The 26,698-nt window shown below is 38.4% G+C and overlaps 1 protein-coding gene across 5 annotated transcripts in view; it reads left to right on the forward strand.

Moving 5' to 3' along the window:
* TRPM3 (transient receptor potential cation channel subfamily M member 3) overlaps window positions 1-26,698 on the forward strand; it is a 382,389-nt gene that overhangs the window by 97,638 nt on the left and 258,053 nt on the right. For 2 of the 5 annotated variants that reach the window (XM_090130626.1, XM_090130628.1), the window contains exon 1: window positions 24,617-24,788. The exons of 2 other annotated variants lie outside the window; for them this stretch is intronic. In XM_090130626.1, the coding sequence (XP_089986752.1) occupies window positions 24,699-24,788 (90 nt within the window). In that variant the 5' untranslated portion in view covers window positions 24,617-24,698. Of the gene's footprint in view, window positions 1-24,616; window positions 24,789-26,698 lie in introns of those variants that run through there. One more of the 5 variants, XM_090130629.1, reaches the window with a different exon arrangement.

Genomic DNA, 26,698 nt, shown 5'->3' on the forward strand with positions numbered 1-26,698 from the left:
CAGAGGCTGTAGAGAATCATGAGTTCTGATTCAGCTCTATTGCTTTCACCATCGCTATCCGTATATAATGAACTTTCTTGTTTCTTTCATGAATATTCTCCCTACATGTTATACAGGAGCATGTGTACTGTATCTTGCACCAGTCTTGGATTAAATAAACCAGAAGTCATTACCGTGGCACTCTATGGCTATTCCAGTTACTGAATCAGTAAATTATGTAGCCAATCCTTATCCTTTCAAGACCCTCAGGGAAATTAACCTTAGCACACCTCCCTCTGAAAAGACAGTGCAGAGGTCTGTTCTGTAGGCATGGTTTCGTTGTAAATACTCTGAAAAACTGCAGTCCAGAACAACCAAGAGTCCATCATTTGGGTTATGGGAAAAGAATCTTCTGGGGTTTTGGCATTAGTACCTGCTCTGAATGGCACCAATAAAAGTCTTTTTTTTATCAGATTCTCCATTTCACTGGGAATCTAAGCAAAGATGAATTATTATCTTCACAAAATTTTTGGAAAATTGTAATGGAATAATCCATTATAAAATAGATCTTTTTGTCGTAATATCTTCTTCTGTCCATACCTTTAATCATCCCTATGTCTGTCAAACTCATGAGAAGTTTTGTAATTGGGGAAATAACGGAACTTAACATCTGAACAATGTAACTATATGTCTAGATATATTCTGAAACCTGAAAGCTCTTGTTAATAGATATTTCTATTGAGATTTTACTTACCTTACCTGTTCTTTAGAGAAACTGAGGTGTTTCAAAAATTGCCAGGGTTACATTGCTTCAGCCAGCCTTTTATCAATGGTATTCTATCTCCAAAGCAAAGAAAGTTAAATATATCAATTATTAATTACTTTCAGATAGATTCTTCTTAAAAAATTTAAAGGAAATATAGGCAGTCTAGACCTGACAAATAAGAAACAACTTTCAAACAAAATGTCAGCTGAACTAGACACAGACTAGAAATAAAGAAATAAGATTTCACTTATCTGAAGGAAGTTCAGGGGAGAGTTCTATTTATTTCCATTTGCCAGTAGAAATTATATTTCTATATAAAGTCTATATACATATGTACAAAAGATATCTTTGAAACAAATGAACTGAGTCATTCCTGCAGAATAAACTGTGTTTAAAGCTACATTCCGAAGTCCTCTTAGACTCCTTTATCCAAGTAAAAATTGAGATTATAAAATCCACCAATGCAATATTTTTTCCTTCTAATTTGCATTGAAGATCTAATATTGTTATTAGAAATGCTGCAGATTGCCTAAGCCTGAGAAATCAGGAGAGAAGGAGGACAAAAATACTCTGAGATTTCAGTTTTGTGTTGGTGTTCCTGAGTCATTGTATTCTCTTCTGTCTAGGGACATAAAAAAGAGTTCAAGAAGGATTCTATTGAGGTGCAATATAAATTCATATTCTGTTACTAAGCACAAATGAAAATAGGAGAAGAACTGAGCCTACTAGCATCTCTTTGCTCTACATTTGTGTATAATGTGCCACAAATTGGATAGATTTTTAACAAAGAATAAGAAAACATTCCAATTATATCTAACACAAAAGAAATGACTGAGTGGGGAAGCTTACGTATGAATTGCTATTTTCCCTTTTTAAAAAAATTCTTTTCATCCATTTATTTTGACAACTCTTGCTTGAGACCAAGGATATAAATACACAAGAGGGAGAAAATGTTCTGTTAATTGCAAATTTGGAGCTGGAATAAGAAAATGGTACTGTATTGATTTAAGACACAGCATATTCTCAGGGTAGATTCTAAGTGATCCAGAATTCTCAAATACAATTTCCATTGTATACATTTTCATAACACAATGTGGACAACTTCAGATGTTAGTTTATTATATGCTTCGTTTCTGTCTTACCTTACTTTGGCATTGCGGTGTAGAGCAAGAATATTTTTCTTGAAGAATAGATGAATCCATACTTGTAAATGCAAATATTAATACTTCATAAGTCAAATCCAGTGTATGTTGTTGTTTCTCATAGCTTGGAAAATCCCATCACCCATACTTCATGAGTTTGGGATGAGAGGATTCTAATGGGGAAAATCAGATTTTGCAGGCTCATACATTGAATTGTGCTACTGCATCTTCCAGGGTCAAGCTAACAGCCTGTGCACTTCTTACAGAGATGTTAAATGCCAGAGAACTGTGCAATCTTACAGGTCTGTATTTGTATGAAATAACAAGTTTTGTACTGGTGCAGCTCTGACTACCCAATCCAGTAACTACCAATCCAATAGGAAGAGAACATGCTAGTCTGAGATACAGAATTATGTAGGAGAACGAAATATTTCCTTGCTTCAGGCGCACTTGTTAGCCCCCACAAGTAATTTCTATTTCTCCTCACCACCAATGCTGAACTACATGAGGAGGGAACTGTGGAGAGGGAATGCAGGCTTGTCTTGTGGCATCCTGCTCTGTGCAGTGTGATATGCTCATTTTTGTGCCATTGTGCAGTTTGCACTCACATACTCAAATCCCCCATTTCTGTTTATTATAATTTATAAACTCATTACCTTCATTAACTTCAATGAATGAAGATACTACAATGTCCAAACAAGGTTTGCCTTCTTAAAGCAGCAGTGCTCCCATCTTACTGCAAGTCAGTCTTTAGTCTTGAGACTTAAAAATCTTTAAAGGTCTGTAACACAGGCTCAGAAGGCATTAAAAGGCACCTAACCCATTTGTCAGTGTCAGTGCAAGTACAGTACATTTGGATGGCCAATGATTCAGATGCTGAGCAGGGCAAAGCACTCTGTTAAAAGAAGCAGTACTGGACCTCTGATTGCAGAGGAATATACTCAGTGACCCGAAAGATCCTTTCTGGTTCTGTGTGATGTGCTCTTATTGTCATGGCAAAGATCCCTTTCTGTAGCACACTGTAACAGCAGCTCTCTTTATGAAGTGGGAAAGAAAGAGAAATGTTTCTGCAAAGGGTGTGGCCATGGCAATATGGCATGGAAAAGGAAGCATTCTGTTTAGTAGAAAAGTATAAAGCTTTTCCAAGTTTTATGGGTCGCAGTCTTAAAGTCCACTCAGGCAGCAGCAGGAAACTTGCAGAGATCACGGAACAAAGATACTGTCTTCCAGAGACATAATGCCAGCAAGAATTTTTTTCATATTCAGCATGGCTTTAAGCTCCTTAGTAGATGCAGTCTGTTTTCAAGAGCTGCAATTTTATTTTCAAATTTGGATGTGAATATTCACACATCAGTGTTTTTTGGGGGGGAACTCTCATAGTTTTATTTTGGTTCTAATTTGTTCTTAACTAATAATGGCAGATTTTACAGTATGTATATTTTTAACAAGTCAGTGCTGTGATAATTGTCTAGGTATATGGCTGAAGAGAGTGAGGCCTGTGCATAGAAATAGTTATGATGTGCAACATGATGTCTTCAAATTTTAACTCCAAAAAGAATTGGAGAATAGCATACAAATATTAGAATCCTGAGTATTATCATGCTGACTTACAACATTAAGATATATTTCATAAACTGCTGGAGGTATCAAGATAAACTGAAAATGCACTTTTCTTCCAAAATGTGAATATAGAAGAAATTATAAATACAGGTTCTCTGAACTGTGATGTTCCTTGCAAGTCTTTCCTAATATCCGTTGAAATCAAAGTGAGTACTCCTCAGCTTCAAAAAACTGTAGATTGGCCTTTGGATTTTTTCTTTTCAGTTATGTTCCGAAACCATGTGATCAGCAGTGGGATGTAGGGTAAGCTGCTGTAAATTATTCTTAATGGCATTATAGTTTATTCAGTAGAACTTTCATTTCACAGAATCTCTTAGTATTAATAAGAAATGACATGTAATTTTTCACTGTTTTATGAAGCTTTGAATTTTAGTTGAAAATTATAAATGATTTGAGATAATATACACATTACACATTATGCTTAATGTAAAGACGTATCTGAGTATATCATAAAATTATAAACTGGTTCGAGTAGGATGGGAGCTTAAAGGTTATTTACTTCTATCCCCCTGCCATGGGCAAGAACACTTTCCACTGAACTGCAGTACTTAAAGCTCCATCCAGCCTGGCCTCAAACACACACTTCGAAGGATGGGCATCCACAATTTCTCTGGGAATTCTGTTCCAGTGCCTCACTACCCTAATAGTGAAGAATTTCTTCCTTGTATCCAATCTAGATCTACCCACTTTTAATTTAAAGTAATTACTCCTTCACACTCAACTCATGATTTTTATAGAAAGTTACTCTCCAGCTTTCTTGTAGGCCCTCTTTAGGTGCTAGAAGACTATGACAAGGTCTCCTTAGAGGCTTTTCTTCTCCAGGCCGACCAGCCCCAAGTCTCTTCACTGGACAGGTGTTCCAGCCCTCTGATCACCTCTGTGGCTCTTCTCTTGACCTTCTCCAACGGGTCCATTTCTTACACTGGTGGCCCAACAGCTGAACACAGTATTCCAGGTGAGGATCACATCACTGTGGAGTAGAGGGGCAGAATCATCTCCCTCTCCCTGCTGGCCACTCCTCTTTAATGCAGCCCAGGGTGCAACCAGCTTTCTGGGCTGCAGGTGCACACTGTCATCTCATGTTTAACTTCTCACCAACCAGCAACCCCAAGTGCTTCTCCTCTGGGTTGCTCTCAATCTATTCTTTGCCCAACCTGTATTTGTGATTGGGATTGCCTTGACCCAGGTGCAGGACCTTGCTTTTGGTCTCGTTGAAATTCATGAGATCCATACAGGCACACAGCTTGAGCCTATAAGGTTCCACTGGATGGAATCCCTCCACTCCATTGTGTCAATTACACCACCACAGCTTGATGTCATCCACAAACTTGATGAAAGTGTACTCAGACCTACTGTCCATGTCACTAACAAAGATGATAAATAGCACCAGTCCCAATGCTGACCTTCAGGAGCACTACTTGTCACTGATCCTCACCTGAACACTAAGCCATTCAACTCTTTGAATATGACTATCCATGCCCATTTTGTTTTTCGTTAGAGGATTTTTTAAACTTTTTGCTAAACCTTTTTTTTTTTTTTTTTTTTTTAAAGATAATTCACTGAACATTATTCACCTTCACAAAAAGATTGCTCAGGTTTTTCCCTGACTTACCTCTCAGCCAAATCATGAAAAATGGAAATTACATGTTTTCAAGAAGGTAGTTGAGTTGAGTTGTATTGAAGCTGCTAAACTCCATTTTGCAGTATGCTGGTGACACAATGTAGCTAAATGTGTTCAGTGGGTGACTGGGCAATGTTCACAGAACCAAAACCACCTTCATGATTGGTAAAGACTTACAACCTACCCCAAGCCCTGGAATTTGCGAATATGTGGGTCTTAGGACACACCTCACCATTTGCCCTGTTCTTACACTCTTCTACAAGACATGCTTTTAATAAATGAAGATAGGAAACTTTGGACTGACTGCAATTCTTTTCTGATGTTCTTCATATTATATGTGCAGCAGTGTGGTCTTCAACCAGTCTGCAATGTAAATCTTTGATTTTGTAAAAAAAAAAAAATCCCACTTTTTAGTTTTCTTTAAATTTAACATGCTCTGTGTTGTAGTAATACTGCAGTAATATTTCAGTGTTGTAGCATTTGTAGAGCCTGTGTTCACATTGGCATTATTTAAAGATGCCTACTCAGAATGTGGAAAGAAGGAGTAATCAAGTTGACTGTTTAGCACATTCATAGTATTTTGATACTTTAAATAACATCTAATAATAAAAAAAAATTGCCATATTAATTTGTTGGACAATTTGTCTTCGATACATCACAGGAAGGTATTGTTGTGGAGAAAAAAGAGATAAGATATACAAGAAAAATGAGAGAAAAATATGCCTAACAGTGAAATTTCTCTGCATTTTTCAGGGTTGTCTGGAAGTTATAATATGGGTCTGTACTGATGTAGATGTAGAATTTGGATTGAGTACAAATGGAAAGCACGTGAGCAAACATTTTTACAAGTCTTACATGATTATCATAAGAGTTAGGAAAAGTTATTGCAGTACATTAATATATTTTTGTTAATTTTTCAGAGTGCCCAGATAAACAGACACTGCTTTACATTGCTCCAGTAGGAACCTATTTTTTCCTTGTATCTGTTGTGGTGGTATTCACAAATACTGGTGTGACAACAGAATAATGGGGAGAAAACCAAGCAGCAATGTTGCAAAAAATAACAAACTACTCAGAAGTTTTGCAGCAAATACAGCTTCTCTACTGTTTTAAATTGATTGGTATGAAAAGTATAGTAATAAAATGGTACAACCTTTTTTTTTTTTTTTTTTCTGTCAGATTTAATAGACAGTATAGATGTACCTTTTATTTATCCCAGAAATTTCTTCTGGTAAGCTGGTGATTTCTAACTGTCTGCAGTGTTCTGGGACAATATGATCCTTGTTAGAAGGAATGCTTTTTGTTTGTTCAGAACCTATTGGTTTGTTTCATTTTCATTTCTTAGTTTTTATACAGGAAATAAAAATAGTAATAATAATTAAAAAAAGAAGAATCTCTTGTTGATCAATTTCAGTATTTCATTTGCAATGTTATGACTCCCTGTAATACCTGTTCCTGCATTATCTACTTCCTAGGACTTCTTGTCTGTTTAATCATTCCTATTTATACTTATAATTACCAATGTCACCTTCACAGAATCACAGCATTGTAGGGACCAGAAGGGACCTCTGGAGGTTATCCATTCCAACTTACTGCTAAGGCAGGTTCCATACAGTAGATTACAGAGGAGAGTGTCCATGTAGGTTCTGAATATCTCCATATAAGGAGACTCCACTACCTCTCTGTGCAGCTCCATCACTCTCACAGCAAAGTTCTTCTGCATGTTGGTATGGAACTTCCTGTGTTACAGTTTGTGCCACCACTGAAAGATCTTGGCACCATCCACCTGACTCCTGTCCCTTAAATATTTATAAACAGTGATGAGATCCCCTCTCAGCCTTCTCTTCTCCAGACTGAACAGACCCAGATCTCTCAGCCATTCTTCTTACAGGAGATGCTCCATGCCCCTCATCACTTCTGGCCCTCTGCTGACTCTTTCCAGAAGTTCCCTCTTTCTTGAACTGAGGAGCCCTGAACTGGACCCAGCACTGGAGTCACAGTCTCACCAGGACAGAGCAGAGGGTGAGGATAACCTCCCTCTACCTGTTCAAACGTTTTCATTTAAGATAAAAAAACCAAACTCCAACCATTTGAGATGTACTATGAAATTACACAGTAGAAAATGCCATTACGCTATGAAGCTTTTTCCTTTCCTAATACATTCTAGTATTATAAAATTAAAAAAAAAAAAAATTGTTTTAATCTCCTCTGAGCACTGAGATGACATTTTAATCAAGCTACCTATTATATTCCTAAAAATCTCATTTCTAAGTGGTAAAAGCCACTTCTGAGACTATCATTATGTATATAAAATTAGTATTGGGGTTATTTGTATGCATTACTTTTTGTACCTGAAAGTTCATCATTTTCCTCAGTAATATCAGTCTTGAAAGGTCTTTCTACCTTTTTTCATGTTAAGGCATCATCTTTAATTTTGTTGCCTAATATCAAATATATAAAAAACCTTGTCACTTTTTTTCTTTTCTTTTTCTTTCCTTTTTTTTTGTTGTTGTTGTTTTTTGTTTTTGTTTTTGTTTTTAAGGACATTTATGATTCTAATGAATTATGAACAAACTATATTTGTGTGGCTGTCGATCTTCAGCTCAGTTGTATGTTTCCAGTAGCTTAACCACTTATTTCCCACATAAGCAATTTTTAACTTGAAAACTCTCTTAAGTGGCTTCTGAGAACACCAACTGTATCAATCTTATCTTCTTCATCTATGTGCATATTAGATATTCCAAAGAACTCCTGTGTTTGTGAGAAATTATTTTCATACAGAAGCCTGCCATTTTTATTTTATTTTGCTTTTTTTTTTTTTTTTTTTTTTTTTTTTGCATCTGTTTCTGAGAACTCTGTTCTTGAGTAGGTTGGCTTACATATATTTGAGACTTTCTGATTGACTTTTCACTGAAACTCCTCTAAAATCCATTATAAGTTTCGCCATCACAGTTGATACTTTCTCATTTTCTGGTACCAAGCAGTTTTAAGCAACCTGAATTTAAGTTGAACATAATATTTCCCTAGCGATATATTACTGTTCATTCTGTCAATGTATTTTATATTCCATTTGACTTCACTCCAAGGCAGAAGGAGTTCCTTAAGCAGGATGTCAACATAAGAAACCTCCTTGTGCTCTACATGGTGAACACAGCCATGAAAAATTCATGTAATTTCTCTTATGACCTTATCTTCACCGGAAGATCTTTAATGTTCTGTCAGTCATCTTCTGGCCCTTCAAACTCTCTGGCAGTATTCCTGCTCCTTGCTGTGTTTAAGTATGCATATATATGTTTATGCCCTTTGCAAGCTGTTTTACAAATTATCTTTTTGCTTTCTTGTCTTTTGAACGTGCCAGAGTTTACAACCGTCTTTATTATCCTTCTTTAAACAATGCTTTGGCTCTTTAAAGATGTCTTCTTACTTCTAATAGCTTATTTTATCCTGCACTGCCACTTTCTTGTCATTGAAAACCCATTTTTGACAGGTGCTATGAATTTGATTCAAGGTGTTAATAAATGCTTTCTGTCCTCAAATATTTTTGTCTATCAGCTGTTCTTTCTTTTTAGAGATAGGGATTTCTTGGCATTTGTGACTTGCACAAGGAGGCTGAATCAAAGTGTACTGTTGACATCTTTGGAAAGGTTTTCATTAGCAATGTTTTTAAGGCACTCAGGAAAAAGTTGGGGGTTTTCCTCTTTGTTTCGATTTGGGTATGAAATAGGAAGCATTACTTTCAGAGTAACCCTTGCATATTACTATTTGAACATCTCTTCAGTGTATCTTTTTTACTCCAATAATTTAAATCCTGAAATATGTGTATATATATTTCATTTAAGTCATATCAGTTCGAGACAGCGCAGATAAGTTTGTGGAAAAGGTCACTGTTAAAATGGTGGAGGCCACAGTTCTCATTCTGCTGTCTCCATGTTTTCTGTTTCCCACACAGCATGTACACCCTGGAGTCTGACTTCGCTCTGTGTGTTCACATCCTTGTACACAGCAGTACAGCAAAATTACCTCAGCAGCTGTCACTGATTTACCACATAAGGATCTCAAATGATTAATGCTGGTTAATATAAGAATTTTGCTCCTATACTTGTCCCCAAATTTCTCAGCTAATAAGATCTTGCCTGAATGCAACTGAAAAATAAAATGGAGGTGTGAATCTTGTTTGCAGGATTATAGTAGGTGAGGGCATTTTGTGCGTGGGTACATGATACAAACAGAAATAGCTGGACTACACAGGCAAAATCCACACAAGTGCTCTGCAAGCTATACCAGACATGGCTGTACTAATGCAGATAGTTCTGTTGACTTGAGATCTAACTCCCATAACAGGAGCAGTATATATGCTCTCAAGGAGTGGTGAAATAAAAGATAATCATTCCAATATATTAGCTATTAGGCAGCTATTGCAATATAAAGGCCTTTTCCTTATTTGTTTAAGAGCACAAACCAGCATGTATGAGGAAAAAAACACTTCTTTTTTTAAATTTAAAAATAAAACACTCACTGAGAAGCTGAGAATAGCAAACAAAAGAAGCTTCTCAATGATAATAGGCTGCTTCAAAAGTCATGACTCCTGCTTATAAGCTTTTTTCAATTTTTGGAAGGCCACAGTGAAGTACCTCCAAGACCCTTTTCTTCTCCAAGCCCAATTCCCTCAACCTTTCTTCATAGAACTGTGCTCAAGACCTCTGATCATCTTCATGGCTCTCCTCTGCACCCAATCCAACAGCTCTACATGCTTCCTGCTCTGGAGGCCACAGGTCTGGATGTAATAGTCCAGGTGGGGCCTCACAAGGACAGAGCAGAGGGGGATAATCCACTCTCTTGCCCTCTTAGCCACCCCCTTTTGAGGCAGCCCAGGATACTGTTGCCCTGCTTGGCTGCATGGGCACACTGCTGGCTCATGTCCAGATTCTGATCCATCACAACCTCCAAATCCTTCCCTTACATTTGGTCTTTTTGAACCTTATTAGTATCACATGGGCCAACTTCTCAGGCCTGTCAAGGTCCTTCTATGTATGTCAACTGCATAATACCATTAACTGTCGGTTTTACTCATTGGTAAGCAACAATCAGGAAAATTATGGAGCTTCCATGCTCTTCTTCAGGACATTAAATGTATCTTTCACCATGTACTACCCCTGGAACAATCAGTGAGAACAACCATAGGAAGAAGAATTAGCTAAAATCCCCTTCAGATAATGGGAAGAAGTCTTGTGTTTTCATGATGCTCATTGGGAAGTTGTATCATATACAGCACAGCAAGGCTCGAGCAATCCAAGAAGTTACTGAAGGGCTCTGATGACAGTTTCATGGCAAAAGTAATCAAGGAACCACAGCGGGAGGTAGGAAGGAACACTTCTGATTCTCCTACTTACAAATAAGGATAGATTTGTCAGGTTGTGAAGGTCAGTGTCATCTATGACTGTAGGAATTGCGAGAAGGAATTCAGATCTTGAGAAGAGGGGACTGTGGGGTCACAAACCAGGGCTTCAGGAGAAGAGACTTTGTCCTGTTCCGGGACCCCCTGCCTGGAAAAATCTTATGGGAAACAGTTCTAAATGTTGGTACAAAACATTCATTTCCCACTCCTCTATCTACAAGTGCTGTTTTCCTTGACATTGTCAATAATCAAAACCAGAAATATATACATATATATGTATATATGTATATATATGTATATATACATATATATATGTGCAGAATTTTACTGAGCATCACATTTGTGTGGTGTGACATCGATTCTAGGTTTTGACACAGATAAGTCATAACCATTGCTAGCTACACAAAATCAGTATGTCAGTTATTCTGGTGGCTAGGTAGTATGTTTATTGGGTCACAAATTAATTTTAATTTCCATTGGAAAAAAAAAAAAAAATACCAACAAAAAAAAACCAAACAAGTATCAGTAGGATTGTTTAACCAGTTAGGATAAACCTACCATCTAAAACATCAGACATACAAGTTGAATGAGCATGTTCTAATTTTCTCATCTAATATAATGCTTACCAAACACCTTAGCACTGTAAAGTTTTAGCACTTAGGATTACAACCAAAAAACAGCTTTAAATATGGCTATACTGCCTTTTGGTGCCTTATCTTCTGCTTTTTCTTATAGCCTGTGTAGAAGGGACACTGTTTCCATTCTAGGTACAGAGTATTTAGTACAGTCAAGTTAGGGCAGGATAGGATACTAGGCTCTCAAGATCATGTTGATGTACATGTATGAAGTAGTAGCAGTCTCAAAACTTTAGATTAATATGCAGTATATTTCTATGGTAAGCCAGTCACTTCTGGTCTTTGCATGATACATCATGGAAGCTATTACTAATTTGCATATTACTGTCACAAAATTTTGGAAGATACCATTAATGCTGGAATCTCCTAATTACAAGATTTCATTTCTGCTGTACACTTCAGGTTTTTCCTTGGAGAACTGAGCAGGCTTCAGTTTCTACTATATTAGTCAAATTCTATGTAATGTCAGTAAATGATATTTTATTAAATAAAATGTATCATAGAATTATAGAATGGCCTGGGTTGAAAAGGACAATAATGATCATCTAGTTTCAACCCCCCTGCTATGTGCAGGGTTGCCAACTACCAGACCAGGCTGCCCAGAGCCACATCCAGCCTGGCTTGAATGCCCCAGGGATGGGGCATCCACAACCTCCTTGGGCAACCTGTTCCAGTGTAGGACTGGGCTGTAGAATCTACCACATCAGTAAACCAAGAAAGAAAAAAAAATAAATTCAGTGAGCATTTTATACACTTGCAGTGACGTTTTAATTCAAAATCCTTCCCATAAATGTAGTATCTTTGTCTAAATAAGGCTATTACAGTAGTTAGTACTCCTGAACTGCACAAACTGTGATGAGAAATAGTTATATGAGTGACCAAAATTATGTTTGGCTTATACAAACACTTATTCCTCAGTATGGCCTAAAAAAGTTCAAAAGAAAGAAAGAAAAAAAGCTGCCAAGACATCCTCAGGTTTTATATCACACATCTTGGTCATTTTTCTAGATAAGAAGGAATCACAGAATTATGGAATCACAGAATCACAGAATGGCTCACGGATTGTGAATCTCCAACCCCCTGCCACAGGCAGGGGCAGCCACAGAGATGATATTTTCCATCCATTAGATGACGGAGGAGACAACAGGCCACAAAGGGTCATGGCTGACCAACTGTGAACACATCCCTCTTACTTGCTCGTTTTGTTCAGGAGCATCATCTGCACATCTTAGGCCATTCCATTACCAATCTACTTTTCCGTGGTCCTATGAGAAGTCTGCATAGAGCTGTTTATGGCTGAGTCACAGTCCTTGAAGGCTTTGTATGGTGCTTACAGGAGGAACTTTGTGTTGCTGTGTTTAATTGAGAAATTGAAATTCACTTGAATTTTGTTGAGTAGCCCTTTGCAAGACCTCATCATGGAAGATCTCCCATGAATACAGCACTTGATCTCCTTGTATGAATCTAGAAATAATGAATCTACCTAGCAGCAGGCTGCTCTGCTCATTAATGTGCTGTACAAGTGCTGCATCACCGAAGTCAAGATGTTTTTCTCTCAAAAGAGAGTTCCAGGAAAGACTCTGCTTTGAACTAGTCTGCTTTTCTTTTCTTTTCTTTTCTTTTCTTTTCTTTTCTTTTCTTTTCTTTTCTTTTCTTTTCTTTTCTTTTCTTTTCTTTTCTTTTTTTTTTTTTTTTTTTTTTTGCTTTCCTGGATTGTGGTCTAAAGCAGTAGGCTCTGTTCAGAACACTTTTCATAGTTCTTGTTCACAACACATGAATCCTTAGTAGCATATTAAGCAATTATTTAAATGATTGAACCTCTCTACTGTCAAAGACTCTTTCCAAGACAGATGATACATTATTTGAAAATTAAATGGCATGGAAGACACTAATGTTCACTTAGGAAGATCACATGATGTATCATCTCACTGTTTCCATTTTGCACTTGCAAATGTACTACTCAGTTAATCTATTATATAAATTATATGCTAATCTCTCTCAAGACAAATGCAAAAAGAAAGTATGTATAGCGGAAATGCAGTTCTAGTAATGCTTAGTATAGTGCAGGCAGGCTCTTTTTCCTAGGTAGAAAAAAGGTTGCCTGTGCCCAGAGCCATCCAGATGGAATCCCAGTAGGCAGCACACTCATGAAAATGAGAGGAGTTTTATTTATTACAGGCAGAGCATGTTTCAAGTTTTCGTTATGTTTCTTTCCTTACCCAGCTGTATATGTTAATATTCAATTACTAACTCCTCAGGGATTTTTAATATCCACTGTGCTTTGTCTTAAAGATCTTCCATGTTTTCTTCTTATTTACTTTGCGGCAAGACAGGTTTCAAACCACTACACAATGCTTTGGGGTTTTTTGTATCCTTCAATATAGTTGAAATACTACATATTATGCCAAATAAAATACCTCTGGTAGCAAAAATCTTATCTTGTTATATTCTATCAAGTAATTTATGTAAGCTCTGCTGAAACAACTTTCTGGTGCTCAAAATATAAATCTAGGTTGTCATGGATACATACATGAGAAGGCTTTCTTTATAAATATGTTATGAGTCTGACAATTTATTTTTAGTACATAAAAAGTAGACTTTTTTTCCAAAAAAAGATGTGGTATACAACTAGGGTCATTGTTCGTTACTCTGATTGCAGTTAAATGCTATTTCTTTTTCTTACTGGTCATCATCTCAAAATATTTTTAAGCAGTGAGGTTTATGTGGATGTCAAAATGGTTGAAGTCAGCCCAAGGCTTTCTCTCACCTGTTTGACCCCTTTTTGTACCAAATATGCCTGAAGTGGAATTTGTATATTACCACCAGTTAGAATACTGGGCTTTTTATCTATCAGAGGGTCCAGAAGTGCTTTTAGATCTAAAGATATTTCAGCTGGCATTTTTCTCTCCCAGTCATAAAACTGGATCCAGTAATTATAAAACATATCTGGGTAAGCTAAATAATTAATGGAACTTTCAAATCAGTAGATACCTTCTGGTATCACATTTGGTCCTAGCTCTCTGCTGTATATGTAGTGTGTAGCAATGCCCTAATATATAACTTTCAGTTACTCTTGATTGGTTATAAAGCAGAAAGTTGTCAGCCTGTGACAAAAAAAGAAAAAAAGATAAATCTGCAAGTTAAAAATAAAATAAAATAAAATGGATTGCTAAAATAATTCACAGTAATAAAATAAAAGTATACTAAGCAAATACTAAGCAAATAGTGGAAAGCTCTCTTATTAAAGAATTCTCACTCTGGGTGTGTCTTGATATCAAGCAAAACAAAATACATCAAAGCAAACCTCTTAAATAGAATAGAGCATTTTCATAGGCTAAACACAAGGTATTAACAGTTTGTTAGAAAGTTATGTTTCTTCCAAGAGTGCATAAATACTAATCTCTTGCTTATTGTATGAACTGTCATGAAAAAAACAGACCATATGTAGAAATTATGTAGTACTTTTATTCAGAAACACTCAGTTAAAGAAAAAAAAAAAGAAAAATTATTCAATTAATAATGCAACATACTCCCAAGACTTGTCTTATTTGAAGTTTATATTAAATTATAATTTTGGAAAATAGGTATTAAAAAACTTCATACAAATACTTACACAACTCTTCCTCACTGTTTTTGTCTTTTACTTAATAATTCCTAACTTGTTTATGTTTGTCCATCTTTCACAGTCAATTTTTGTTTTTTTTTCCTTCAGAATTAGCTTAAGAGCTGTAGCAAAATGATACATAAATCATGTCCATAGATGTTCTGTTCCATTAAGAATCAGAAAATTCTTTTTAAGGGTCTGAAATAATAATGTGGACCTGAAAACATAATGCATAACTTCTGTCATAAATATAGCAGTTACTTTATACACAACAGCATAAGGTTTCATGCCAGCAAACCAGGAGGAATGTGGTTTTTTGGCTTCTCGGAGAAAGCCAAAAATCACAAAACTGAAATTTCTAAGAAAGTAATAAGTACATGAAAGAAAGATTGAAATCATAGTCTTGGGGAGAATATGCTATGTCAGCTGGTTGTTACAGGACCGTCTGTAATGAGAACATAAACTTGACAAAGGCTTGCAAAGTATGTCAGAAGAGCTTTCCAAGGAAAGCCTTCCATCAGCTCTGTATTGCCATTTAATGTTGGTATGAATAATTTGAGAAGGAGAATTGTACAGTTGTGATAGGGAAGCTACAAGAACAACACTAGAAAGTGCATGTTTAAAGGCTTTTGCAGGGTCCGGTTACATAACTGATTGACACTTTAAGGAAAAAAATCCTCTTTTCTTTTGCTCAGTTTTCTTGCTCTTGTGGATTCTGCTCTTGCAATGTCTAGATAGGTATGTACAGTCTTTTTGGAGATGCGCAAAAGCATGGGCAGCTTGTCTGCTTAAATAAATGGGTAGCTAGTCTGTCATGAATAATACTACAATTGCGCTTTGCAAAAAGAGCTTATTCTACAGGGCAATTTTATATCCTGGGTCCATTCTGTTATCTGGTTTGAGAGTTGTAGGATAAAGTTTAAAAAATATATAATAATAATTAAAAAGCACCCCAAAATGTGTACAGTTTTGTCTGGTGTGCCAGGAATTTGCAGCATCACAGAATGACTAAGATGGGAAGAGACTTCTTGGTTCAACTTCATTGCTCATGCAGGGCTACCCAGAGCAGTCTGCCCAGGCCCACGTCCTGCTGAAGGTCTCCAGAGAGGAGTCTCCACAGCCTCTCTGGGCAACCTGTGACCCTCAGTTTAAGCGTCCTTTGCCTCTTATTCTCTCAATGGGCACCAATGGATAGAGCCCAGCTGTGTCTTTTTTGTACCCTTCCCTGAGATATTTATATTAATTGATAAAGTCCTTCTCAGTCTTCTCATTTCCTGGGTAAACAGTCCTAGTTCTCTCTGCCTTTCCTCATAGGATAAACGTTCCAGTACTGTGTTCAGTTTCCTTCACTGCAAGAAGGACATTGAGGCCCTGGAGTGTGTCCAGAGAGGACAGCAAAGTTGGTGAGGGTTCTGGAGCACAAATCTTATGAGGAGTGGCTGAAGGAAGTAGGATTGTTTAGCTTGGAGTAGAGGAGTCTCAGAGGAAACTTCATTGCTCTTTACAACTACCTTTAAGAAGACTGCGCTGGGGTGTGATCGGTCTCTTCTTTCTGGTAATAGTGATACAACAAGAGGGAATGACCTCATATTGCACTAGGAGAGGTTCAGGTTGGATATCAGGAAGAATTTTTTCTCAGAAAGAGTGGTTAGGCATTGGAATGGGCTGCCAGGGAAGTGGTGGAGTCACCATCCCTGGAAGGTATTTAAGGAAAGGATAGATGTAGTTCCTGGGGACATGGTTTAGTGGGCAATACTGTCGGAAGATGGATGGTTGGATTAGATGATCTCATTGGTCTTTTCCAATCTTAATGATTCTATGATTCCATGCTTCTGTCTTTGTGGCCCACTGTTGGACTCCCTCCAGCATTTCCATATGCAGGCTGGATGCAGTACTCCAGGAGTGGCCTTATCAGTGACAGTAATATCAGTAGTATCAGTTTCAAGTAAAATGTTTTATTAAGCTGTAAACTATGACACTGACTTAATGATTCTAAAAATAATTATCTGAATTTAGTTGCTGATTTTCTGTTTTGGTGGTTTTGTTTGTGGAAGAAACTAAACTGTGATTTATATCTGAGGAGGAAACACCTTTAAATCCTAAAACAAAAAGAAAAGGGAAGAAGAGAAAAAAAAAAGAAAAAAAAAAAGAAAGAAAAAAAAAAGAGTTCTAAAAAATACAACGGAAAGAGTTTTTTCTTTATTTTGTTTTGTGTTTGTTTGTTTTCCATCTTTCCTAAAAAACATAACTGGAGAGTATTTCCTCCCTATGAGAACATTTTTTTCCCCTAAATAGTCTCCCAGATATCTGCAGTCACTGGATTTCAAGAAATGTCTCATTTATGCACAGTGTCAAATCACACTAAAAACTGTCTATAATATAAGATGCTGTGAGAATGTCATGTTTAATGATAGGGCATGTTCTTGATAACTTTGAATCTTCTGTTAGAGCTAGAAGGATTTTTACTGAGTTAGTGCAGAACATCTCTCTTATTTTTACTCACATCTGCCTCAATACCTTCAAAACAGCATCACCAGGCAGTGGTTAAGCAAATGGAAGCTGAGACTACAACTTATTTGGTACAGCTGATGCTCTTTTCACTGTTTCCTTCATCTGGCACCTTCACTGTCACCCATCTGTTGTGTTTGGTACAAAACTAGATTGCCATCTCTAGAGGGCATTAAGAATTTTTACTACAGCACTGATTAGTGATTAGTCTAAAAGGTCCCAATCTTTACCTTTTTTCCAGAATGTGCCACCAAATACAAATGGGTAATAAATGGAACAGATGTTGTGGAAAGCACACACATCTTTTACCATGCAGCTAGTTGGTGTCCAGATGTGCTTATAAATATCTAAGAGAAAACATAGGTGTAAAATAGTGCATGTGTGTGATCCCAGGGTATAAAAGGAATGTATGGGGAGTTGGAATGTGAATTTAAAAATAAATCACAACCAGACATGAAAGATGCTGAAAACGGACTTAATGAAGTCAATTTGAAATGGACCACTGTCATTTTCAAAATAGACATAGGAGTGTGTTGTTGTTTTAGCTTTTTAAGTGGATTTGAATAATACTTGTTTTTTCCACATCTTAAATGAGCTATAGCCATTTCAATTTTATTTCATGAAAACCCTAATCGTACACTTTTCCTTGTGTTGTGTTTAAGACAAAACCATCCATTTCACTGGGAATACAAAGAAACAGCTTCTCCAGAAGCCAGTCATCTGGTAGAAAACACTGCTGTACAGAATGTGTGAGGGAAAAAGCTTTATCCTCTGGTGAAATTTGTGACCAATAAGCCTGAATTTCTGTGAAGGACTTCCTAATAAAATTTCAAGTATACAGTTAGTTATTGAATAAGTACCTACTGATTTGATAATCAGACCAGCAAATGCTTCTGTGATGTTATCTGCTTTTTTCATCTGTTCTAGACCACCCATCACTGACATGTTTTCCCTCAAGCTTTTAGGGTGCTTGAGTACAGTCTTTTCAGTTTTGGTGACTGAACCATTCATTCACAGACACCCTTGGCCAAAAGCACTGGGTGGCCAGATTAGTTCTGCAAAGCAATATGGATACCATTACACAGCTAAATGAGCAGCTGTGGGAAGTACTATAGAAAATACAAACATGGTGGAAGGGAATCCTCAATAAAACAGGCATTTCAGTAATGAAACACCACATGTGTTCAGCTCTGCAAGAGTAAGCCAAGTGGTTTCAGGAAACCACTTTGGAGATGGCATTCACTGTATGGTAAGGCCTCTGTCTTTGGGAGTAAGGTAAATCTGATACAGGGAATGCATGCAGATATGCAGTACATGCTAAAATATCACTTGATTATCTTGGATCTTTGTCTGCCTCATAGCAGAAAATATTCTAAATTTTTGTGGTTTTCCACCGTACTCAAAGAATACAAACATACATCATCATTCTGGAAGACTAAGACAGAAGGACTCTCATCATATATCACATCAATCTACAGCAAATGAAGAGAAGTGCTCTTTTGCAAGATGGTTAATGTTCTGATACTTTCAGGACATTTCAGAAGAAATACCTAATAGTTAGGGTGAATATCCTATAATAAAGTTTCATACTTGTTTTGTATTTTATTTACTAAGATAATACAAATTAGAAAATGTTTATAATTTATCTGTAGTGCAAATGTTGCACTGATATACTCAACACTTAACTTGGTATCTGAGCTTAGTATATGATAGAGAAAATGAGGTTACAGATCAAAACCAAGAGAGGCTTAACACAAAGTTAGACAGTACAGATCGGAACATGATGACTAACTTGGAGAGAAGCTTTTAGAATAATCAGAAATCTGAAAGTTGAAGCAGCCTAATTTCTGTTGTATGCTATAGAGGTTGATGAAGTAACAGCTTGAAAATCTATCTAAAGAAATAAAATTGTAATTTAAAATGCAGTCTTTGTTTCTAAGTAACAATCAATCATGGACATTTCTAGTCCCAAAATAAAAGTGTTATATGCCCAAGTGTTTTAATCCTTTCCAAAGATGAATGTGGAAAGGTTGCAGGCTGCAATTAAAGAAGAATGTGTAGAGAAACACTGTTTGAGGATACACATTTGAAAGTTATGGGTAGGCAGATTTTTAAGTACTCAGCAACTGGAGGTAAAATGGTGCAAATCACCAAACTCTTTTCCAGTAGATGCAGAAGAGAAACCACAGAAGTTTGCTTGTACCTCATCAACTGGGACTTCAATTTATGTGTGCTTAGCCTGAATCTGTGCCCCCCTTTCCTCATTTTGGAACTGAGAGCCATCAAACAGTACCTCTTGGAAAATATGCATCTCCATAGGGAGCACTGAGCGTGCCTGATCTGCTCAGACCCCCTGCTGTCTCACGAGTTCCTCTGCTTCTTTACAGTGGCTGTATGCTCTGGTAATCCCAGTATTCCCAAGATCTCTTCTGGTAGCTCAGCCAGGTGTTTTCCCAGGCAAAAGACACTTGTGGACCAGTTGAAGGTGACATTAAGGTGACAGTGAGTAGGCTTATAAAACAATCTCACCATGTTTGGCATTACGGCATTACGGCACACACATATAAGAATGTGTGTGAAGAAGAATAAAACAGAAGGAATACCTTTTCCTCTGGCTGTTTAGTCAGTTGCCTAAAACCATAATTTATACCTACGTACAGTACCATTAATGTACGTGCTTGAAACAGAATTGCCTGTACCTAGGATAAATTATTTAATTAACATTTAATACATGTGTAAACATTACATTAATATTTTCTGCAACTGAAGGAGAGGAACTAGTAGATATAGTGGATATGAACATGTGACAGACCTGTGAAATACCTCAGCCAAGATGGGAGAAGAAAGAAGCCACCTGAGGCATGCTGTGAATAGAAAAGATGGGAAAGCAGTGGAGAAATTTTGTGAATTATCAATTGTGTTATGTTTGAAGAACATCTGTGCCCATTAAGAAGATGGGCATAAAATTAATTATAGTTTATTCAGATTTTATTGATTCATTTTTTTATTGGCTGATTTTTATAAGAAATAACACATAATGAAGACAAATAAATTGTGAGCACAATGGAAAAAAAAACACAGTTTTTTGTTATAAATATAGGCTATTGCTCATTGCTGCGCTCTGCATTGTTGGCTAAGCCAAAAACCAGCAAAGTGGCTGGGTAATGAGATGGCTGAAACTGCATGACTGTATCTGCAGAAAGCACTGTTATCTTTGATTTTCAAATGAAGGCTTCTGAACTACTTCTATTGCCATCCTGGCATCTCCTCCACAAGACTAGGAGACAGACTGACATGTAAAACCTATATTAAGAAAAGCTATGACCTCTGCCACTGTAGTACTTCTGAAATGAATGCTAAAAGCAAAAAAGACACATGGGTAGCTCTATTTTCTCCTGTATTTGTTACTCTGCTGGGCTGTGCAAGCCCTCAGGAAAGCAGGAAAGCTGCTCTGAGAGCAAAGAAGCCTTAGAAAAGCATCTGTATAAATGCACTGTGAAGATGTATCCTTCTTTACACATCCTCTACTATACATTGAAAATCATGTGCAGTATCACACAAAAATTCACCTGTCTCCACCTGAAGTTTGTCCCTAGTTGGACTGCAGTCATACAAAGAGGTTTCTACTGTGCTAAGCAATGCATCTTCCTGGTTTCCTACTCCTGTCCTCTGCTTATTTCAGTCACCCAACATCTTGTATTTCATAACAGAATTGTTAATTAAACATGATAAAAAAAACTTTCCTGGACCCTGTCTAAGATATTAACAACAAATTATGTTGTTCACGTATGGACAGCCTAAGCAAGAGTGGTGCTTTTCTTGTGCTGAGTGACTTGTAAGAGGAGAGTAGTTGCTGGGTTAGGGAGCAATATCCTTCTGAAAAGCTCTTACTCTCAGGCTGTATGTGTTGGATGTTATTGGTGTGCTCAGAGATATTTGGACGCTCCTCAGCTATTTTTCATTCTGTAACAGTCCCGGAGGTGTTAAAATTTACTGTACCAGAGCATTCTAAATGTAGATTTATTATCATCTTAGATGGCAAGAAACCACAGAGAGGTGCTCTTAAAAATGCTCATCATTAACAACAGCTTTAAGAAGAGTAGAAAACTCTGCATGCAGGCAGCAATTGAATTTGTCTTTTGTTTACTATGACTTTCTGTGTTACCAAAGGTGCTTCTTTGCAAAACACAAAGAACAGGATGTGAATACTGAAGTCTCAGTGAGTATACTTCAAGGAAGAAGCATTTTAATCTCAAAGTGGCAGCTCTGTCTTTTATCTGTAACAGAGTAGGAACTCATAATCCTAGTGAGGTTGCTGCAACTTTCTGTCTCCTAATAGACTGCAGAAGAGCAGAGTTGAGCACTTGCTTTTCCAGCAAGATAGAACAAGAGCTGAAAACACTGACTTTTTCATTAAAGTGATAAAAAAGCCCCACACAGCAAATGGAAAACATCTCCTCAGTATGTACCTAGACTTTTTAACCGGTTTTTGTGAACAGCTAAAATAAGCTGTTGAGAATGGACTTCTTTTCTTCCATACCAGTTTTCTTCCAAATGTTTGCTGAAAATTGGTGTTGGCTGCTGCAAAGACAAAGAAATCTTGCTTGGCTTTTTTCAAATTTACATGCAAGAAAGAACCTCAAACTCCTTGTAGATAAGAGATGCATATTAAGTTAAAATGACTTTAAATTAGTGTCAATTAGGAATTAAATGATCTATCCAAAATCACACAGGGACTGTGAGTTAGCAGTGGAGCTCCCACACCGTGGTGGTGTCCTGTCTGTCAGAGCTTCCTAGCTGCCACTGAGAGACATTAGCATTCTAACACTCGTTTTCTGCAAATACAGATGACTAGGCAAGGCACACGGCCATGGCTGATGTGTATTAAGCACTGCATCACATAACAGCTCTTGTCCCAAAGGTACTGTTTGCATAAGAAGGCAATGACAGAACTCCATCTTAAAGACAGGATGCTCTGTGGAAGCTAAGATACATTGAGCTCACTATTTTTAGTTTATTAAAGCTATCTGTTATGTTTTATTATTGTCCTCAATTCTCTAGTCTCCTCTGAGATTTGTTACTCTACTCTTTGGAAAGAAGAGCAGCACACTATGATTCCTCCACCTCCTTTGTCCCTGGCATGTAAGACTAACATTTTGGTTTGTGGCAGATACCTAATGCAGAGCAGTTGGTCAAGGTAATACTGAGCCTGGTGTCCTTATCAAGAAACTCTTTACTGATCTTCAAGGGTAAAGGAAATTTATCAGTGTGACTAGAGAGTGCAGAGAGGGAGGCAGAGGGAGGAAGGCATAGTCTGGGGAGTACGTGTTTCCTATTTGTCTGAATCCTTCTCTTTCTTTTCACTATGAACCCCTGAAGCTTATCTTTGAAAATTATTACAATTAAAATACAAAAGTTGTCGTGCTGCATACATCTTAAGGCACATGCTATTTAAAGTTGCAAATATTTTGTTCTGCCCACTTAATTTCGCCACGTTGGTGGTGACTTAGAAGAATACCTTGTCACGTTCCATCTTCTTACCAAGTTTTTTCCTTCTTTTATAAAAGAAATGTATTTAGAGAGCTCAAGTAAGAAGACATGTAAACTAGCTGCCCAGTCATAACCAGAAGCTCATCTGCATTGACACAGACTATGATTATTAGATGGTGCTTTATTCTTTCTTTTCCACAGATATCCCAAGATTCAAAGTTTCTGGTTTTGTGATGTATGTTGTGTGGAACGGGTGGGAGATCTCTGGTATACAGTCAGTCTTGTTCCATGTTCTGGGCCATTCTCTTCTGGGCAAAAGACAATGGGGTCAAATAACAGCCTTCAAAGGGTTCCTGAGAGAGTATGGTGCTGTGGGGCTGGCTGGGATGCATATGTTGAAAAGCAACATATAGGTACTGCACATCCAATTTAGTGCAATTCAGCTCCTTCTACACAGACCCCGATACACTTGGGTTTGGAGAACATTAATCTGTGTGCAAAGGCAAGACTTCGTCTAGAGGGATTCACTAGTTTGTGAGAATCAAACCTTACAAATTTTTACTTTTCTCTATTTGTACAACTGCTGTGTTTTTAGGATCCTCCATTTACCCTGGAGGATCTGATGGTACTGGTAGCTGTACTGAGTTTACCTGTTCTCTCCTGAGTTGTTTGTCCTTAATCAAACCCTAAAAATTGAGCCAAGAATATTGCTTCATGTTAGAGAGTTTGATTAATGAGAATAAATCATAAATGGAGAAGTAATGTGAGCACAGTGGGGAATAAAAACTGCAGATCAGTGAAATCTAGCCAAGTACATTTTCTAGCTATGCTTTATATCCTGAGATATGAGAGATTTAAAACTCTCCTGAGAAGTGGTAGTTTTTTCCTCTTAGTAAAAATTGGTTATTACAGGCAAGATAAAGTATTGGCAAGGCTGTGCAGGACATTTCTTTTTGTACTTAGTAAATCTTCCTTCATGTAATCTTCAAGAAAGGAAAAAAAAAAAAAAAAAAAAGTAGGAAAGTGTATTTCTCCTTAGGTAGAAAGTTGGCATTAAGAATATCTTCTTTACCTGGGAAAATCAGGTACCACCCACATGAAAGTGTGCTTTACCACATTTCAATTGCCCCAGCATTACAACCTCGTATGTTCACACGTCTCTAAAAAGAATTGTTCTGCATATAAATTCAGTTACTACGCTGACCTGAACTTTTTTCACCAGGATGTTCATGCCAACACTCAGACTGTAGCATAGCTTCTAAATGCTGCCACTCGCCGCTAGTGCACCCATTCTGCGCGCGATCGATGAAACTACGCTTCCTAGGTGCATTGTATCAGTAAATCAAGAGTGAATTAATTTTTTTCCCCTCTCAGTCTTTGCTGACTGAGCGCTGGCCCCTCCCCTCATGTCGGTTTCCCACTCCAGGCAATGCTTTGGGGAAGAAAGTACAAGCACCCCTCCGCCCGCTGTATTTAAATTCCCTCCTTTCTGCTCAGCTTTCTGCCCAGGGAAGCGGAGCGGCGAGGCGGATGGCTCCGCTCGCCTGGGAGCGGCTAACCTGGCTGCTCTTACAGGAGGGCAGGAGGGGGAAGGCAGGAGCAGCCGCTCTCCCCGCAGCCTCTTTTTTTATGCGGGCTGCCCCTTTCCGCTCAGCCAGCGCAGCCTGCCCCGAGCGGCGGGCCGATCGCCTCCATCCAGCCGCATTTGGTATGCATGAGCACTGCCGTTCCCACGCAGGAGCCCGCTGTCTTAAGGAGGCTCGGTGGCGGCGCGGAGCCGCCCGCCCAGCCCCTGCCCGCGCCCGGCGCGCCCTGCCCTGCCCTGCGGCACCGCGGGCGCGGGCGGCTGCGTGTGGGATGCCCGCGCCCCGGCGGCGGCTGCCGCGGTAGGCGCTGCGGGCTGTGCGGCTGCTCCGCCGGCGGGACTCGCGGGGGGTCATGAATCAGACGGACGCTCCCCGGCCGCTCAACTGGACCATACGGAAGCTGTGCCATGCCGCCTTCCTGCCGTCCGTCCGGCTGCTCAAGGTACGGTGACGCCCTGCTCGGAGCGCCGGTGCCCGCCGGGCAGCGTCTGTCCGGAGCACCGCAGGCAATGCTGCTGGAAACTTACTGCAGCAATAGTCCCAACTTTCCTTTTAATTACTTCCTCTGCTACCTAGACAACCCCTTGCGACTACCTGAAGATGCTCAAATTGCCTTTCTGTACTCCAGCACGTTTATCTACTGAAAAAGGCTTGGGAGGGGGTGGAGAGGGAGCAAGTAGTGATAGGTATCATCCGTGCTTCCATTTGCCTTATCTGTGAAAAACCAAGCAGTGAACTTGTAGGGAAGGAGCAGGAATTCGTTTCTAAGGCGTGTTCCTTTGTGAGCAGTCTAATGCAGTCTGCTCCTCGGGGTACTTATCCCCTTAGAAATAGCCAGCACCTCTCTGACCAACCTGTAACTGGAACCATGTGTGAGTGGACACAGCTACCTGGGTTGGCTGAAAGCTCTATATGGGAAGAGGGTCAGACAAAAATCGGCAGTGCAGACAGAAATGGTGAAACTTTCTGATGAAAATTTTGTTTGTTTGCTTAAACCAAGTGGCGCAATTTTTAAGGAAGGTGCAATTAGTTGAAAAATTATTCGGTATAACAGTGCAGGGCTCCAGGTCTTGGCACAAAGTGTCACTACTACTCCATGTCCCACTGAAGCCTTTAACCCAAAGGCATTTGTAACGGGAACACAGAATATCATGAATCAACTTTTGAGGAAAATAAAGGTTGCATTAAACTGCTCGGTCTTCTTTGTTCTTGGAACTTCTTGATTAATTGGATTATACAATGAAAATTTAAACAATGTAGTCAGGATTTTTAGGCTTCTGCATCAGTAGTATGTTTGTTAAAATGCTGGATTCATGCTTTTTATCATCTCTCTCATCTTGATAGTTTGGCTTTGGAATTAATTGGCTTTGGAATTAATTGGTTTTAGAATTAATATGCAGCCAGGTAAAACATGGCTGCTCCAGTAGTGTGTCGGAACATAGTGTTCAATATAACCACTAGATTTTGTGTGGATAGCTTCAAAATTAGGTCAGTCCTTACTAATGCAGCGTATTTGCACAGCAGTGCACTGTGTGGTAGTGACCTTTACAGTCATTGTGTTTGTGGTGCACAAGTGACCATGCTGCATATAACAGGTATTTGTCACGCTACAATAGGAAGGAGCTAGCCCAGAAAAATACTGCTATTTCCAAGCCAGGTATATGGCTGCTTGGAGGTATTTATGAGCAGCTCCAAAGTGCAAATGAGATAACTTAGACTGCTGAAAAATCAAAATACAGCTGAGGTGTAATACAGAACAAAGCAGAAGGTGGTATGTTTCTCTTGAAAATGTTTTCCCCCAGCTCTATCCTCCTCTCCTCTTCTTCACCCTGCACCAGAAGCACACATCACAATAACCAGATCTTACGAATCGGATGAATATAGGAAAACATAATTTTCCTGGGGGGGTGAGAACACAGATGTGGGAATTTTATTAACATCTTCAATATCACAAAAAAGTCTGCAACGTTTCTTTTTTGGCAGACGAATGTTGCCCCCTGTGTATGGTTTCTCTTCATTGCACACGTTTTAAGGGTGAACGTCATGATTAATTATTAAAAGAGCTGACTAAAAATGATTTTCTGAAGCTACTGCTATAACCCTTTGGGGACAGTCAGGGAGTGGAGCCTGCAGACTGAGTAAGAGCAGGGCAAACAGCCAGAGATAGGCAACTTCTGCATTGAGAGCTATTTGAGGAGTGGGAGAGACCACAGTAAGGAGATGGTCCGGCACCTTCCTGAACTCATGAGCAGAGCTGATTGATTAGAGAGGGAGATGCACATAACAGCATCTTCAAGACTCCCAATCAGCTTCCCATATCTTTTTATCTTTTATCTTTTATCTTTGTCTTCA

This window comes from Phasianus colchicus, chromosome Z (genome assembly GCF_987193195.1).
Source record: "Phasianus colchicus chromosome Z, bPhaCol1.hap1.1, whole genome shotgun sequence".
In the NCBI taxonomy this organism is placed as follows: Eukaryota; Metazoa; Chordata; class Aves; order Galliformes; family Phasianidae; genus Phasianus; species Phasianus colchicus.